Raw genomic sequence first — 19,524 nt, forward strand, 5'->3', positions numbered from 1 at the left:
GGCTGTCCAAACTAATGGAAGAAAGCTTGAGCTGGACGTATAATGCCAGCCCCTAGACCACAAGCTGCCTCACGAGCTGGCCTTAAGCCTCTTTTGGTCGATGAAGATGCGTCTTGGAATCAGTAAGCACCAAAAGGAGGGCTGAAAGACCCACCGTGTGTTGTCTTGTTCAACAACAGCGTCACGTGAGCCAAATGGCAAGCTGCAAGGGGGTGGAGTGTGTGCTGTACACGAAGGGGTGGGCTGGGAGAAGATCTCGACAGCAGAAGTCGTGCTGCTCCTGGTGGCGGCCTTACTGTAGCTATGGTGGGTAGCAACCGTACGGTGGGCTGTGGCCGAAGTAGAAACGAGGATGGGGTAGCGATAGCAATGCGCCCCCTCTAGTCGCACGTTCACGCACTCAGCCCCGTCACAGAAAGGGCAGAATACACAGGAGCCCGCAAGGGCTTAATTGGAAAGGCTGGAAGAGGGGGGGAGGTGCGATGGAGAAGCAGTTCGCAGGTACAGCAGCAGCTCCTCGAAAATCCTCTCTCTCTCTCTCTCTCTCTCTCTCTCTCTCTCTCTCTCTCTCTCTCTCTCCTGCTTGCTCTTCCCTTGCCCCGCCGTTGCTCCGCTCCTGCTCGCTCCGCCCCGCCCCTGCTCGCTGCTTTGTCCACCCCTCCACTCCTGCTCACTGCTGCCCACCTGCAGCTCCCCGCTCAGCTGCCCCACAGCCCCTCCCACTTTGCTGCCCCTGCTGCAGCTCCGCCCAGTGCTGCTCTCCGGCAGCCTCCAACTCCCCCCGCTCTGCTGCTCCCGCCTCGACCTACAGCCCCCTCCGCGGGGCTCCCCCATCCCCGCATGCGCTGCCCCCACTGCTCCACCCCGCCCCTGCTCACTGCTTTGTCCACCCCTCCACTCCTGCTCACTGCTGCCCGCCTGCAGCTCCCCGCTCAGCTGCCCCACAGCCCCTCCCACTTTGCTGCCCCTGCTGCAGCTCTGCCCAGTGCTGCTCTCCAGCAGCCTCCAACTCCCCCCACTCTGCTGCTCCCGCCTCGACCTACAGCCCCCTCCGCCGGGCTCTCCTATCCCCGCAAGCGCTGCCCCCACTGCTCCCCTGTTGTCCTGCCCTCTCGTCCGTCCTCCTCATTGGCTGACCCCCTCCTAGCCTCGCCCCCAGCCTCTTACCTCGAATTCACCCTCCCCTCCAAGCCTCTCTCCTAACCTCTTACATCCTTATTGTTTTCAGCCCCCGGAACTGAATGTACCTCCTGCCGGGGGGGGGGGCGCTCATGCTCCTGCTCCTGCTCCTACACTAAGACCTACACCAAGGACACAAGATCAGTTGAAAGAAATAAGGAAAGGTGGCAAAGATACCGATAAAGCCGCCAAGAAAGACGACAACAAAAACAAGAAACAAACACAACTAAAACTCGAGGATGTGAACACACACTACAATCGAAGTGGACTCGAAGTTGACAACAAAGCAAAGGCGGGGCCCACCTCAGCCTCAGCCTCAGCTTCAATTTCAGCTTCAATCTCACCTTCAGTTTCAGCCCCTGCTATATCCTCGTCTTCAGATTCAGAGCCAGCTTCAGTTTCAGCTTCAGCGTCAACCTCAGTTTCAGCTCCAGTTCCGGCCACAGCCTCTACATCTTCAGCTACAGCTACTGGCAATGACATACTCACACCCATGACATCAATTGCTCCACCCTCCCCTAGGATAGAGGGGTTGTCAATGGCATTATCTCTTCCATCTCTCCCTTCTTCTCCCGCTACAGTTTTCCACCGATTATGACACCTACTTTGGAGGGGTCATCGACTATTCCGCACTACGCCTCGACCTTTCTCTCCCCTCTACCTCTCAGTCAGCCCACGTTCCCACACCTTGTTGGAATCGCCTCATCCAGGCCACTATCATCTCCATATCACACCCATCTCACCCAGTCATCACCCAGCCTCCGGTCTCATCCTCACACTTTCACGCCAGTCTTTTCAGTTTCTGCTAGGAAACGGACGAGCTGACCCATCAGAGGCTTGGGAGAACTTGTTGATGGAGGTACATAGTATCTGAGAGCACCAGATGGAGCTGTCACGCTTCACATAGGAGCAAACACGCTTCACCCAGGAGCAGGCACGTCTCATACAAGAGCAGGCTCAGCTATCCGAGACTAGGCTGATCTTATTCAGGGACTCAGACAGGAGATCTCACAACTCCGACAGGACATAACTGCTATAAGCATAGTCCTAGGGACCACCCCAGTTGTGGAGGCACAAATTGCGAGCATGCAATCTGCCATCGAGGAGACGTCCTGATGGGTCGACGTAGCCAAACGGGAACGTGCAAGGTTAACCGTTTCGACTACCCTTCTGGAGAAACAGCAGGGAGCCAATAAGGCTCTCAACCTCAGAGTACGTGGGATCCCACGCACTGAGGCTAGACCGATGGCCGATGCAACAGCCTTCGTGGCCACTACTCTGGGGGCAATTGAGCACACGATTGAGAGAGCATGACGGATGGGAAGGGACCCCAACCGAGAGCAGCCCCTAATCATACGGTTCCATGACGCTCAGGCACGACTTTTGGCTTTACGTCGTAGGTGAGCCTTAAGAGACCAGCCAACGATCTCCATGGATGAGGACCTCACTCCACTATAGGTTGAGGAGAGGCGCTTCCTGTTGCAACAACGGGATCAAGCCCACAAGGAGGGGAAGTGGGCAGTGGTACGAGATGGACGACTCCTTACACATCCCCGTCGGACACCCACCTCCCCTCCCACATAAGGAGGCGGGGTGTATGAGACTCGGATATCCGAGACCCTATCCTGCACCATCTAGAACGGTAATGGTACCTTATGGTCAGAACTAGGGAACTTCTCAGAATCCTATACAGGTCACGACATAGTCTTCTATACAGAGACACATCAGAGTCCACAGCGTCCACTACCAGTAGTCAGCAGGTTTACATGGGAGTCTGCCTATAGAGATGAGATGAGGGATATAGGAGGGGTCCAAGGGTCAGGAGGAGTCGCAATCCTTTACAAATCCACACTTTTGGGGGCCATCTCAATAGAGCAGAGAGATGCACATTCCAGGTTTCTTTGGATCTGGATTCGGCACATGGACAGCCAAGATCTGTTTATTGCAGTTTGCTACTTCCCCCCTAAGACTCCCACTTTGCCAGAGATATTCGAGGTATGGATGAGACATCTCCATTTGCTGCTCTTTATCAGTCCATTGTTGACTTCTCTAGCCACGAAGAAGTCCTCCTAGTTGGGGACTTCAACGCAAGGACAGGCACTCATCACGCACCACTCCTCGACTTCAAGGATGATTCCACACTACTGCCAGACATTGACCTTGAGGAGGCAGGTATGCTACAGGTTTCGGCTGATAGACGAAGACCGTTCACATCTTATGGGCAGGCCCTATTAGACCTCGGCAAGATGCATGATCTTATTATTTATAATGCTCTTGACAGATGGCCCGCCTCAAATGGTTTCACGTGCTTTCCACATGGGGGAGGCTCCAACGTTGTTGACCACATCATGGGATCCCCTGCCTTCACATCTCGCATCATTGACTTTACCGTAGCACCTCTCCCTCCACGGGCTGATCATACCTATCTTTTCTTTAGCATTTCCACTCCCTGTCGCACATCACTTTTCACCCCGCTGAGTTCTTACTCCACCTACCATGATATATGCTTTCATCGTGATCACTTACCTACTTACTCTGGCTGTCTGTACATACTTTTCGCCTACATTGACTTCATACCCCTATTAGAGGATCGTGCTGCCCTAGTCACCCGCTCACTACACGAGGCTGCTCCATGCTTTCCCCCACACCACCCGCTCCACCCGCCCACCACCCCCTGGGACCATACCTTGTAATAGCTGGTACGATGATTAGTGTAAGGCTTTACGCCATCAGCTCAGATTCAAAACCAAAAACAGTCTTCCCAGCGAACCAGAGACGCTATGCCAGTACCGTCGACTAGTATGCAGAAAGAAACTAGACTTTGTTCGTTGGAACGAGGAGCTACTGAATATTTTGTTCAGTAACAACTGTAAGGAATTTTGGCGGAGATTTCTAGAGGGACGGTCCCCCCTCACCACTCATTGACACTCATGCGTGGTTTGATTATGCACACACACTCTATGATATCCCAAATCAACCAGTCCCTAACCTCCCACATATGCCACGTCCCACATCCTGCACCCTCTTCACTAGGAGGAGGGGTAAAGGATGCCGTAATGAAACTTCATAATGGTCGAGCGAAGGATCATGAGGGACTATGCACTGAGTTCATTGCATATGGGATTAACCTCCTAGCCCTGATCTTAGCAAAGCTATTTAATGAAGCAGTTTGTTTGGGATTTCCATGCACCTGGACCATTAACACTATCTCACCCATTCACAAGGCAGGGGATCCCATGAGCTCGGAGAACTACAAGACCATTATGATTGGACATGTCATGTACAAGATTTATGCATCAATACTTGATTCCGAGGTCAGCAGATTTGCGGAGTGTCGAGGACTTAGAGCAGCAGTTAAGGCCAGATTCCGGCGTGATCATGGGACCATGGACCACATTCTCATGCTCAGATGTATCATCGAGGAGGCGAGGGCACCGAAGCAGAGCGTTTACTGTTGCTTTGTGGATTTCCGCAAGGCATTTGACACAGTCCCGAGAGCCCGCCTCATACGGTGCCTACAGAATTTGGGTTACAACAAGGAGATCATTTGGGCTGTCATGGCACTTTACGAGAGAGTTTCAAGCAAAGTAACAGGATCTGGGTGGACAGAAAAGATCATGAGCACTATCGAGGTCAAAGGAGGGTGTCCATTATCACCTACCTTGTTTGGCCTCGACATTGACGAGCTTGAGACAGTGATGCAGACACAGGGGGGGTAGGTTGCTTTCTTGCGGGCACACTGATCCGGATATTGCTTTACGCAGATGACGTGGCTCTCTTGTCTTCCTCAGCAGAGGGGCTCGAGAGACACCTTGACACACTACAATCCTTTTGTGAGTCTCATGATTTGAAGGTCAACCTGGGTAAAACCAAGATTATGATCTTCAATACATCTCGAGCCGTCATGCGTCAGGAGCAATTCGCATTTGATGGGTCACCTATTGAGATAGTTTCATCATACACTTATCTTGGGGTTGTCTTTTCTAGACCCATCTTCACTATGAGACCCGCTATGCAGGCACGCTTGAGCAGAGGATATGCTTCATTGGCCAAACTAGAGAGGCAGTGCTTCCGCTCTCACTTTCAGGATCCACGAACCAAAGGGTTGCTTTTGACTCCTTGGTCCGTCCAGCGGGGATGTATGGCAATCCATGTAGGGGGCCAAACTTGTCAGATACAGAGTGGGCCAGGGTGGAGCGGCTACAGGTTCTCATGTTATCACAGATGATCTGTGGTAAGCCATCTGTTTCTCACTAGATCATTCGGGCGGAGTTTGGGTCACCCCCATTACAGCTAGATGCTGCATTTAAAGTCATCACATATCTATACCAAGTCAGGGAGTATGGGGATTACACCTCTAGGCGTAGCAGGCTACCATGGCTAGCACTGTCCTCTTCTATGGCACTTGCAGTAAGAGGGGACCAGAGGTGCTGGTATGCACGTACAGAGAGATGGCTTGAGGGACTGGGGCTCCACATGGACAGACTACCTCCATTCCAATACAGCATGGATTCTCCGTTTTCTCCCCTCCTATCACATGAGGTCAGCCAGGTTATTCGTGAGGACCTATTACAACTACACACATTCCAGACTAGCTGGGCCCGAGTGATCTTCCAGTGAAGCTGGGCTTCTACAGAGATCACTTCTTACATCTCACAGTGGAGGGTTTCATTGACCCACAAGGGTACACGCAGATTTACTTACCCCACTCACTGAGGATCTTCCTTGGGCAGTTCCGATTCTCTTCACATAGACTACGTATCGAGAGCGGCAGAGCAGAGCGACTACCCAAGGAGAGGCGCATATGCACTTTGTGTGACATGCAGGAGGTTGAGATAGAGGAGCACTTCATCTTCAGGTGTCCTGTTACTATGAGATCCGCGAACATTTCTACTGCCTCTTCAGAGACAGCTATGGGGTTTTGGCCCGATTCATCTCCTACCCAGACCGGCGATGTTTGGCACGTTTTGTTCATGAGGCACTTAGACACCGCAAGAGGATACTTCGAGCACAGAGACAGGAACAGACTTTTTCCTTGGCTAATCCCTCTTAGAGCTCCATCAGGGAGTTTTTCCAACCAGATCACATGGACACCCACGGGACGAGGCCTCGACATGACCGTGACCCAGAGCCTGTGACCCGACAACTCAGACAAAGGGTTGACACACAGATCCCCAGTGGCCGACAACACTCTATTGCCTATTTCATGCCCCCATTGCCTCATCCACCCTAATGTCCTGATGTTGATGATGATAATGAGATAGTCGACTACCAACATGACTATGTTGTACTTAGGATTTAGTACTTACATTCTGCATTTTTTGCATTTGTTTATCACATATAGCAACCTCTAATCCTACAGCAGATTGAGAGAGTCTATGATCTAAGAAAACACAAGAATCCCCTCTTGAAGTGCAGTTAAGTTGAAATAACAACCAAAAAATGATAGCAAACAGGAAAAAATGAAGCAAAAAATGAGAAGAAGAAATGCGAAGAGAGAGCGAGAGAAAGAGAGACAGAATTAAGTTAGGTCATATGCATCTTTTATCTACCCAATACACTTATGCTGAAGGATCCTACAAACATTCCCACTTTCCTGACAATTCCTGTTCTCTCATTGATGGGTGTGGTGTAGACAAATGAAAGCTGCGACTATTAAATCCATCATACATAGTCCAGAAGACAGGCTCTACAACACAGATAGCTCACAATCTTTTTGTGGATCCTTCCACTCTCGCTTGCACAGCTCAATAAAGGGTTTCACAAAGCAACACCTTCAAAATGGTAGGCATTTAAAAACTTCACGTACGCATCTCCAAACAGTTTAAAAGCAACATACCAATGCTATATTAGAGCAAGCTAAATAACTCTAAAAAGTTAGAATACCATTGTGTAGAGATATATCAATGGGATAGCTTGAACTATGTGGACAAAAGCAATGAATCAGTATTCTCGATTTGAAACTCCACATGTATTTGGGTACATAATCTGAAACTGATATCACCAATGCACTGAATACCTGCAGAGCACCAAGCTTCTCCTGAAACGCCCTGCCATACAAAGCAATCTGCTGGTCATGGCGTGATTGCAATGGTGCTTTTTCACTTGTGTTTACAAGCTGTGGCGGGGCACACTCAATTGCCTCATAGTACATCCACTGATGTAAAGGCGTAAGCACCTTTGCTGCCACCTGCAATATGCACAACCAATCCTCAGAACAATGTGTCTTCCTATCATAACCCAGTTTAAAAATCTACAACCTAGAGGGGCGGTATCTTATGAAACACTGGTCTTATTTTGCATGTCAATCAATAAAGTTTACACAGCTGAATCGATATTACACGGAAAAAAGGGTAACGACTGGAAACGTCCACAATATAAAAAGGCTGTCATTTGAGACCCAAAGATGTATCCTTTTTCTACAGTATGCATCTTTTGGATCCTATCTCGGTTTCTTTTGCCATAGAGACCTTATCCTCTGAAACATATTTCATACTCTTCTCATGTTTGCTCTGACCCTTTGCCTTGAGACCAAAACTGTAAAACTTTCATTTAAATATATTCCTACATCAACAGCAATCAGGGACAATGATATATCATTGACATTCATATGTCTGCACATGCCACCATGCCAGTTTTTTGAAGGCAATATTTAACCAAGTCACAACTTGCACATCCAGGAAATCTGATGCATATATATTCTACAAAATGTCTGTTCATCCCCACAATGAGACTGGTGACAAGTCGTACATCACCGATAACTGCAGTGGGCTCACCATTCCACGCTAGAAGACTGAAAAAACAATCCCAGACCTCCCATTGCATCTCCCAGTAGAAATTGCTCCAGTGTCTGTAAACATTGTGATCGTTTCCACCATTTTCCACAAGATCAAAGACATATTTTTGAGGCCTATATCAGCTATTGTTGGTGACCTTAGGTTAAAAACTCCCTACTTGTCTAGATGATCTTTGTCTAAGGGGAGCTAAGCAACAGCGATGGTATAACTCTAGGCAGCGATGAGAGTGCAGCACCTTCTTTCCTACTCAATTGCTAAAATCCAATCGCATAAAGCTGGAAAAAAGTACTAAAAATGCCCCAGTAACACGTCTGCATGCAATTATGAGTGGAAAAGCAACTCAGGCATCTTCAGGTCAGCCCGTTCCTTTAAAAAGTATTCATTTTAGGTTATATTTGAGAGTGCAATCCCAAATCCCTTTCCTTACCGACAGTTAAAAAGCCAAACTTCCAAACTTTAAATGCCAAGGATCTACCCTATTATTATTTCCTTAAAAACAGCTCAAACCTGTAACAAGTTGGTTTTATCCAATTTGTTTTTTCCATTCCACATAAAAGCCTCTTATAGGGAAGAAACCAAATCAGAAACAAGATGGTTGGAAACAAGATCCAAATTGATGCAAGTGATGATTGGCAAACATGATTAAAATACATGAAAGCATATATTAAAAGGCCCTCCAAATACTAAAGGTTGATCAAGCAACATGAGATTCAGACAGCATCAAATGTCTAACGTGTTGGAAAGGTCACCTCCCCATCTATAAGCCCCCATATGAGGAGAGCATGGGGGAGGGAGAGAAGAGAAAGGGAGGTGCTCCTGCAACATGAGATTCAGACAGCATCAAATGTCTACGTTGTTGGAAAGGTCACCTCCCCATCTGTAAGCCCCCATATGAGGAGAGCATGGGGGAGGGAGAGAAGATGCCCAGAGAAGAGAAAGGGAGGTGCTCCTGGGCTATTCTATCAGTCTTCTGCTGTGCGTACCCTCTGTTGGGTCATTTCTAACATACCTCTCCATCAAAAGTACTACAGGATTATATAAATCTCTCTCTGACACAAGCAGACTCCCAACAGAGCCATGGAGGCAACCAAAAATTCAGGTTGGTATAGAGAGGGAGTCAACTGGATGGAGAGATGGGGGCTATATGCTGTAGATATCCCAGAGGAAGAAGGGGAAATCACTACAGAAATTATGGCAAGACCCGGAAACAAAAATGCGATTCTACAAGCCAGAGAGAAACCCGATGGAGAAGTACAAAATGCAGGAATGTCTCAAGGAGGAAATCTCAATGTGCAAAGCACACATGATCTCGGAATAAGAACCAGCTCCCAGGATCTAGAGGTAGAAAAAGGTAGGCCACACCAAGAATTCCCAGCGAGGCAAGAATCTGTAAAACCTGCCCAACAAGAGAGAGAGAAAATAAAGAGGATACACTCCTTCACTGCGGCGCATACTGGATGGAGAGATGGGGGCTATATGCTGTAGATATCCCAGAGGAAGAAGGGGAAATCACTACAGAAATTATGGCAAGACCCGGAAACAAAAATGCGATTCTACAAGCCAGAGAGAAACCCGATGGAGAAGTACAAAATGCAGGAATGTCTCAAGGAGGATATCTCAATGTGCAAAGCACACATGATCTCGGAATAAGAACCAGCTCCCAGGATCTAGAGGTAGAAAAAGGTAGGCCACACCAAGAATTCCCAGCGAGGCAAGAATCTGTGAAACCTGCCCAACAAGAGAGAGAGAAAATAAAGAGGATACACTCCTTCACTGTGGCGCATGCAGCATTTGAGGGAAAAGTACAAGGAAAGGTACAACAGCAATGACCTCAGCTTAACAGTCCTTATGGACCAACCAGCCAAGCAACTGGGTGCATACCTTAAGGAAGCTCTGGGACACTGCAGTAAAATTTTGGACATGGCTGATAGGTTGGCCAAGCACATACTAACCTCATAGGATTTGCCGCAAAATATATCCATCAGATGTAAACGAGTCACCATCGTTATGATAGTGGCTTCTAGTCCCATAGATCCTGTAGGGTCTCAAGCGGATTTTGATAGAATCATATCATATCATAGTCTCAACTCGTCCCTCCACCCCACTTCGTCTCTCCAACACCAGCTCATCTTTTAGCTCCCCCCATTCCTCAGTGCCGCTCAGCCCCTTCTCAGCCCCACAGCTTTCCGTCACTCCCCAAGCCTGAGTGACCTGATCCCCCAAGCTCAGCTCAGGGGTTAAAACAGCCAGAGGGACCCTGCAGTTCAAGCCAATATGGAACAGAAAAAGGCCCAAGCCCTTGCCCCTGCCATCTTGACTCCAGTTAAGAGCCTATCATACTCTGCTGTCAACTCTGCCCTGACACCCAGCCCCTATGCTATGCCCTATCAGAGACAGCAGAGCAACCTTGCAGTCGGACTAGACCCTTCAGCACAAGCTTAGAGAAATCAAGCTGCGACGTGCCTCTTTTGAGAGAAAGTCCTTAACATGGAAAATAATGGACAACAGGAGGTAATCCAGGAGGTAATGCAGAACTATACTGCCGCAGTACCTGCACCACAGTTGGTATGCAAGGTGGTCACCACCAAATCAAGTCCATGAAGCATGAAATCACAGCAGTAGTAGACACTAAAATCAATACATGGGACATGTATGGGGAGGCAAAAGGACAGTAAACCAGGACTTCCAATGCCCTCAGTCTACGCATAGCAGGGCTGCTTGAGGGCTGGTATGCCAGAGATAGGCACACGGCAGAAAACATTGACCTCATCAGGGAAAAAATACCCTCGATTGAAAAGGACTCCGAAAACATACTTTGTGTCCTCCGAAAAGGGCACAAGCACAACATTCAGTGACAAGATGACAAGGGGCAAGATTCTCAAGCAAACTAAAAGGTACCAGGATTTGGATCTCAGAGGAGCTCACTCTTGCTTATAAAGTTTGGCTCCCACAAGACTATCTACGTTGAGCTGGGATGGTAACAACCGCTCCACCAAGAAGCCACTTCCATCACAGCTTAGATAACACCTATTATCAATACCTCATTTTCCCTCCTTACAAACATCACAAAACAATATGCAACAATTTGTTGTTACAGCAAAGGTTAATGTACATTTGTAGCTTTGACATTGAATTTCTTTATATTTTTGGAGAATTCAGAATGTAAAGGAAAGCAATGTCAGCATATGATATGTTGGATGAGTACAAACCTGGTTGCCATACCCAATTTGCTGAATATGGGTAACAAAAACCCTTGACAACTTAGCTGCTAGAGAAGGATCCTTAATTGGTGCTATAATTGTAGAATCCAACATATTAAGAGCAATAGGCTGTGTATCTACAAAGAAACCCCCACTAAGCGCAATTCCCCAAATGAGTAGCACAATGAGGGTTGGAAGGCCCTGTGTGTTGGAAAGGTCACCTCCCCATCTGTAAGTCCCCCAAATAAGGAGAGCCTGGGGGAGGGAGACCTGGGGCAAAAGATGCCAAAGAGAGAGAGAAAAGGATTGTACCTGGAGGGACCATCATGGCTGCAACAGATGGAGCCTCCAGAAGAAGCAGATGGTGGGGACATAAGGCCCTGGATCTGGCCAGACAAAAGGCGAAACATGAACAGCAGCATGGCAGGGTTAACCAGGAGCAAAGTCGCCTACATGAAGGGGTCTATGGCAGCATGTAACTTGTAAGGGCAGGATCAGCGCCTGGAGTATGAGCCAAGAGGCGACTTGGATGGCGACACATAGTGGGTGTTCGTGGGCAGGCACGTGGCCTGCATCGAGCCTGGAAACAGGCACAACAATGGGGGCGGCAGAGGGCTGGCACGTGGCGAATATATGGTGCAATAGGGTCGGCATAGACTAGCTTGGTTAGGGCTGGTTGGAGCCAGCCAACCAGGGCAAGTTACGGGCAGACCAAGGGGCTGGACCCCTGCAAAGTTATGGGCCAATTGGGCCTAGTTTTAAACCTCAGGAGGGGCCAGAACAGGTCGGCCAAGAGGGGGGAAACTGACCGACCAGGTCGGCCGGTCTGTGGCACCTAGGTCGGTGGTATTCCCAGCCCTCTAGGCCTATAAAAGGAGGGCCTTTGTGCCCTCATATCTCATTCACTTGGAGCAGCATTTCAGGGAGCAGAAGGAGCAGCAGACCAGCCACTTGTGGGCCTACATCCAAGAGAAGACAAGTAGGCTGTAGAGCTGCAGACCTAGCTCAGCAAGGTGCTGCCCACCTAGGCCGGCTTCCAGACAGCAAGGTGGAAGGAATCCGGACGAAGAGTCTACATAGGCTCGAGGTGGAGCACAGGCTCAGTGTTCTAGAGATATCCGGCAGATAGTAGAAGTACCTTGTGGTAAGATCAAAGGACCACGCTCTAGTGGGACTTTGGATCTATTCTTTTGTATTGTGTCCATAGCTTTGGACAGAAATATATTCTTCTTTGGTGGTTCTATATCTCTAGCTGGATCATTGTGTATTGATGAGTTTGCACATCTACTTGATGCACATAAGTTTAAGAAGTTTGTGATTCCACTCCACACACACACTGTGTGAGCTCCTGGGCTATTCTATCAGTCTTCCGCTGTGTGTACCCTCTGTTGGTCGATTTCTATGGACTGTTGAGAAAAAGCCCATGGACTGCTTTCTGCCACCCATATCTAGACACACTAGAGATGTAGGTCTCCTCTAGTATGCGGAGAAGGTGGCATTCTACCGATATCATTTTCTTCAGCTTTCTCTAAAGGGTCACCTAGTGCATCCCAAGCTGCTGCAATAGATACCTCTCGCATGCTATAACTTTATTCTCATGAGCTCAAAAAGGTACATACAACATCCATATACATATACATATATATCCACACACACTCACTCACACCCCCCTCGTGAACAGCATAATGAAGACTTTTCTTGAATTCGTGAGATCAAACGAGGGAATGGATAATCACTAGGACATATTTCATGAGGCGCATCACCATAAGAATACTCCTGGCCTATTCACATTAGAAAGTTTCACACATATCGCTACGACAATGCTTAAGGTAGCATTACACATATATGACATACTCGTAAATATATGAGCTTGGCATGAATTTATTCCTTTATGTAAATTATAATTATAACTTTGAGAAACAGAACCTTACGATGTGCTCCATTTCCTTCTCCAATGCTGCTGTATATCTAGATTAAAGGCCAGCACTACTGCTTCCCTCAAGGAGGCTTGTGACTCTTTGATACTTTCCGGCATCTGAACCAGTGGGAGTTAGGAGTTTCTGGGTTAGCCCTTGTTAGTTAAGACAAAGCCGATATCTTACTTGCCTAGCAGTACACACACCAAGGGATTACTCCCAGTTCCAATTAAAGTTTGAAATGGGCCAAACACAATTTACAAACTAGCTATGACTAACATAAATTTTGAAATCCATATGTCACACAGTTTCTAAAACAAACTTTAAAAAGATAATTCAGATCCAGCCATCAATCTTGAGGACAACAGATGCATTGTAACAACAAGACCATCACTGTCATGTTATCGTTTGAATAATTGACTTGCTTTTAGGCTACTCGATCACAGGCAACAAGGTATTTCATTGTCAAAGAAGAAATTGACTTGCTTTTAGGCTACTCGATCACAGGCAACAAGGTATTTCATTGTCAAAGAATGCAACTCTCAAGAACGAGATGGCAGCCAAGCAGGCCACCATGAACAGAAAACATGCTCACTAAGAGGAACGAGGAGGTGATTGAATGGACAACAGTGGTGAAAAAGGGATCAACAGCCCCTAAGGAGTTTATTTTTTAGGCTTTGGAAGAAAAAAAGAGAAGGACCAGCAAGGCACTGAATATTTTGCTAAGAGGCCTAATAGTAGGAGAAACCCCAATGGCAGAGGCCAAAACCTTGCTCACTAAGATGGGGGTCAACCTCACATACGAGGCAGCTTGGAGGGTAGGCAAGGCAGAGATACCAACTAGGCCATTGGTGGTGAAACTCCGGACTGCAACGGACAGGTACCCTCATGAGCATGAGGGCAACTTTGAAAGGGACTAGAATATATTTGGATGATGATCTCACCCTCCTACAGCAAGAGCACAAAAGGGAGAAAATGATATGCATGATGGCAGCAAGAGAATCAGGGAAATGTGCTGCCTACAGGGATGGTAAAGTAATTATCGTGGTGAGAGTAGATAGAGAAAAGAAGCAAGAAGGGGAGTGTGGATAGCATGATGATGTTGTGCCCATGGGATGAGTGCACAAGGTAGACTGAAAATGGCAATATGGAACTGCAATGGCACCCTCCGGTCCAATCTGGGAGGTTTCTCAGAGACATCCACCGATGGAGACATGATTTTTTACACATAGACGCATTAGAGCAGGATTCACTCGGTAGCATTGTTTATTACAATTAACTCAATGTCAAAACAGATACTGAGAGTTACCAACTGACCCCCAAAAAACATAATCTTCTAATTTGCTGATAATCCTACATTTGAGACATGATTTTGAAAAAAGAATGGCACAGGGCAGAGAATCTGCAAAAAATGCTCAGAGATTCACCTTAACGACTTCTTGTGCGGCTAAGCCTCCCGTTAGTGCAACCAAGGGGCACAGCTCAACATTTGTGACATGAGCCAACGCCCTCACAATCTGCTCGTCCAGGCCACCTAGTCTTGAAGTAACATTGCTCATGAATTCCTCCACATTTGTATTATCTTCATCCTTGTGGACTCTCTTGGCTTTATCAGTGTAGCTCCCTCCATTAGTAAGTCCAACAACTCCTGGAACAAGCCCTGGCTGATCCACGCAACCCCCCCAAGAAACTGCTTCGGCCCTTCCTTTGTTTACTGTCAGATCAGCGTCCATTGTGAGCTTTACTCCTCGCTCAGACGTGTCTGTCAAGGATACCTTGTCATTGACGCATGCTTTGCTGCTCCCAAACGTAGACGATTGCCAAATTTCTCTGGCCCGTCCTACAATATTATCAATGTCGGCCTCACAAAAAGATCGCCCATTCAAATCCAAAAGATTCGACCTCTCAAATTCATCAATGGCCTGTAAAGCTACATGAATGTGAGGCTCACGGGAAATCTCTAGATTATCCACATTCGAAAATGTCGGAGTTCGTAGAGCTGTTTCTAGAGGAACATAATGCATCCTTTTCACAGGGTGAACCTTTCGGAAATAACCCCCTGAGACGTAACGGCCACATGTTCGAGTGTCAACGGGTATACTAAAGGTATGCGTGCCCGTCACCGTTACTCGGACAGCTTGCGATTGGTCCAGTCCTTCCATCCCTCGAATGCCACTAAAAATGATCTCATCCCCGTCTTCCAATCCATGCCTCTGCTCCTCTACTACTGTAATTGTTGCTGGATTATCTTGCGTCACGTTAGCCACGAGAATGATCCCCGAAGACTCTCCAGTCTCATCCCTAAACCAATAAAATTCTCCCAAATCAGCGACAACGAAAGAGAAAAGCCCACGAACTTGTGCAGCAATAAACGGCACCCCAAGCGAACGGCAAAGCCAGTTCAAACGGACCAAATCCGGTAGCGTCCCTGATGTTACCGTAACAATATGGTAGTTTGTGATAGATGCTTCAATAGCTGACTCGGCGATCACATCCACATCAACCAATGGATTCAGTTCTCTCAGATTTTTTGCGGTAGAGACTGCACGGTTACGACCGACATCACCTTCCCTTAGGCAAAAATTAGACCCCAAGTCGCCAATGGACACAACTTCATCGTCGAGGAGACCAATTCCACCAACTCCACTGAGCACAAGATTCTTTGCAATCTCAGCACCCAATCCTTTACAGCCTACAATGAGAACTCTACTTTGATGAAGTGTCTCCACAGCCTCTTTTCCCAAGGCATAGATAAGTCGCGAGTATTGAAGCTCGTCCGTGACATTTGAGGAGATGGAAGAGGGGGGAACTGGGAACCCATTGTCGCGATCCACCTCCATCGTCACCATTGTGAGCTTCTTTCTGCATAACCATGAGTCCTAAAGATATAAATCACTGAAGCGGTTCTAACATAGGCTAATTTTGGCACATCTTTTCTGGTTTCAACATAGAAGATACGACACATGCTCAGACAGACCGTGTAGAAGACTCTTGAGTGATGAAGGAGATTTTACCATGGAGAGAGACGTGAATGGGCACAATACTTCTTACCTCAATTACAGCACAAGCACACAACTGTCACGTGCACTAAGAAACTGCTCTAGGGTATTGCACGCTGCACTCTCCACCCAAGTACTTCGCATGAGGATGCGCCTAGTAAGGCATTATACATACCGATTGAATGATTGATTAATCAAATAATATACCCAAGGAAGTATTTAGAGCGCCACAAATTTTGTTATGTGCTACACACATCTTACTACTCTATATGGACGCTAATCCCATACGCTAAAGGACGGAGGTTCGCGGGAGGTTCGGCATGAAGGGAGGAGGTTTGGGGGAGGAGGAGGGAGATTATTTATTTGGTGAAAATTTTTGCAACCTCGATTTGTTGCATTTTTCAACTTAGATGTCTCAAACATTTTTTCCTTACATGTTCTCGTTTTTTAACTTTTTACAGCCATGTGTCACAATCCTAAACATTGATTGTGATTTATATCCTAAAGGCCGGGGGAGCTATGATGCCTTAAATGTATTGTTTAGGAGGTGGGAGCGATTTCTATCTTCGATTCCTAAGAAATCACTAAACGTTGAGTCGATTTCTATCCTAAAGGCCAGGGGCTATGATGCCTTAAATGTATTGTTTAGGAGGTGGGAGGGAGAGTTGGAGTGGGTCCTTGATTCAGAGCGAGAGTCGGAGTTGATGAGCGATTGTTTAGGAGGTGGGAGCGATTTCTATCTTCGATTCCTAAGAAATCACTAAACGTTGAGTCGATTTCTATCCTAAAGGCCAGGGGCTATGATGCCTTAAATGTATTGTTTAGGAGGTGGGAGGGAGAGTTGGAGTGGGTCCTTGATTCGGAGCGAGAGTCGGAGTTGATGAGCGATTGTTTAGGAGGTGGGAGCGATTTCTATCTTCGATTCCTAAGAAATCACTAAACGTTGAGTCGATTTCTATCCTAAAGGCCAGGGGCTATGATGCCTTAAATGTATTGTTTAGGAGGTGGGAGCGAGAGTTGGAGTGGGTCCTTGATTCAGAGCGAGAGTCGGAGTTGATGAGCGATTGTTTAGGAGGTGGGAGCGATTTCTATCTTCGATTCCTGAGAATCATTCTTGATTGTTTAGGAGGTGGAGATGGAGATTAAAAAGATTAAAAAGAAGATTATAGATCTCTCTCAGTCTTCACCTCCCTCCACTCTTACAATAAGTGCTTCCCAAGCACACTCTACCCCAGTTCCCTGTTCCTCCACCCCTTCCCTAGCTTTGCCCTACCTGGTTATCCCCCCCCATTAAGAAAGAAAGTGGAGAGAAAGATGGGCTCCAGGTGTGGTAGTTCACACCACCCATTTAACTATTGTATGGATGATTGGCCTAGAAGCCACTTCACTTGAGTTTCTTCTCTCTTCTCTCTCGGGTCGCCCATCCCTTTTAGCCCTCTACATCCATGCCCCCATCACCAAGCCTGCAAATGTGCCTCTACTTTCTTTTTGCACGACGGGCGAGGGGCAATGCCTAGACAGGGCAAAGGTAGGGAAGGGGCGTAGGGCTTGGTACATGTCGGTGCCACATATGAGCCGGGGTTGGCTTGTTGAGCAATTTTCAATGCTCCTTTGGAGCGCCACTAGTGCTCCAATGGCACCTCCATTTTGGAGGTTGCAAATGTGAGCATTGGTACGCCATTACTATTCCAACCGATGGGCATTTGCCAATTGCATTCAATGCTTCTAGAGCTGACACCCTCCTCTTTCTATCCAATGAGCTAGCACCACCTAAAAGTTTACTGCACCCTGCACCTCCCCCTGCATATCGTCAAACTTTCAATGAGCTCAGAGAGATCATTAAAAGCACTTCCTTTTGGTTCATGCGAAGGTGGTCCCCTAGCAACATTTAGGAGGTGGGAGCAGTTTCTATCTTCGATTCCTAAAGAATCACTAAACGTTGAGTCGATTTCTATCCTAAAGGCCGGGGGCTATGATGCCTTTAATGTATTGTTTAGGAGGTGGGAGCGAGAGTCGGAGTGGGTCCTTGATTCGGAGCGAGAGTCAAAGTTGTCGAGGGTTTTTAATTGGAATGAGACATCCCAAGAATGTATCTGAAAGGAAAAAGGGAGAAAAGGAGAACCAAGTTAGATCAGGAAGTCAAAAAGCCCAAAGCAAGGCCTTGATGACTTAAAGGACCTATGTGCAACCGTCCAAAGTTGCAGGGGAAAGCGTGTGTGTGTAGAAGACATTACAACACCCCTTTTCATAATGAAGAGAAGACAAATTTAAAGTAGGAATGAGAAATCTTTAATGACAAACTTTAAAATAAATAGAAAATCCACTATGAATGAAGTAGCATCACTAGAGGGTAAACATTTGTTTATGAAAAAAGGAAATGTGAGAAGTTGAGCTTTGATAAGTCGTCGGTAGCATCATTTTTATTGAAGAGGGGAATCTGACTACCTGCCACCGTCCAATAAGGAAAACATGATGGAATCCAGTTAAACCTCAGTTGGGAAGACACGTGTCATAAACACCGCTCCCTTGTTATCGGGATCACAATAAAACTAGTTGCTCACACTACAAACTTATAAAGCTAAATTTAGACATTATGCCTTAAGTGTAAAATGAATTGGGGTGTGTTGAAGGGACGGTGAATAAATGTTTATGTAACGAAGAAAAATGCTTAATGCCTTTGGGATGAGAGTATAGAAGGAGAAAGGGGAGAACTTTAAAAATTATAGCATTAAATGTAACATTAAGACTTGGAGCATAAGGAGGGAGAAATTATAAGAAATAGGACGGAAAGACTTTAAGGTTTTAGATCTAATGAATAGTTGAAGAAGGTAAGGTTGGGGGTTTTAGTTTGAGATAAATTAATGGGAGAGTATTTTTTAAAAATTTGAGAGGTTGAAAAATATAGAAAGAGAAGGGGGGAAAATTACAAGATGAGTTTTAGAAGGAAAGTATAATGAAGTAAAAAGAGAGAGGAATGGTGGGGGGGAAGATGAAAATTTTATTAAAAAGAAGGGGGGGGGCGGGGAGGGGGGGAAATATAAAGGTAAAATATAAAGGGAAAGGGATAGAAGGGGGGTTGTTTTAAAGGAAAGATAAGGGGAATAATAAAATAAAAGAAGGGGGAGGGAAAAAGGAAGTAGGGAAAATATATAGAAGAGGAGGGGGGTGAGAGATTAGCAATAAAGTTAGAGTAAATTGAGTGAAGAACTAGACATTAAGAAATTATATAGTACAAAGGGGAAGGGGAAAAAGGAAGGGACAAGGGTTTTTTTTTTAATATTAAAAGATTAAAGCTAAGAGGGGCATGGGAGACAGAATTAAATAAGTGAATGTCAGAGAAATGAAAGGGAAGAGGATGGGAAAAAGGGGGGGGGGGTGGGTTGGAACCCATGTGTAAAAAGTTAGGGGCGATCCCAGGTGGAAAAAAGGGCCG

General features: G+C 46.8%; 1 protein-coding gene across 4 annotated transcripts in view; it reads right to left on the minus strand.

Moving 5' to 3' along the window:
- Positions 1–16,224, minus strand: part of LOC147880904 (uncharacterized) — a 206,704-nt gene extending 190,480 nt beyond the window's left edge. For 2 of the 4 annotated variants that reach the window (XM_087370091.1, XM_087370088.1), the window contains exons 1-2: positions 14,520–16,100; positions 7,199–7,369 (exon numbers count right to left, since the gene is read on the minus strand). In XM_087370091.1, coding sequence (XP_087226217.1) covers positions 7,199–7,369; positions 14,520–15,941 — 1,593 coding nt within the window. In that variant the 5' untranslated portion in view covers positions 15,942–16,100. The other 2 variants (XM_087370089.1, XM_087370090.1) reach the window with 2 other exon arrangements.
- Positions 16,225–19,524: the final 3,300 nt, after the last annotated feature.

The sequence above is a fragment of the Dipteris shenzhenensis genome, chromosome 31, assembly GCF_047967505.1.
Source record: "Dipteris shenzhenensis isolate YYH24624 ecotype China chromosome 31, Dip_SZ_1.0, whole genome shotgun sequence".
NCBI classification, from domain to species: domain Eukaryota; kingdom Viridiplantae; phylum Streptophyta; class Polypodiopsida; order Gleicheniales; family Dipteridaceae; genus Dipteris; species Dipteris shenzhenensis.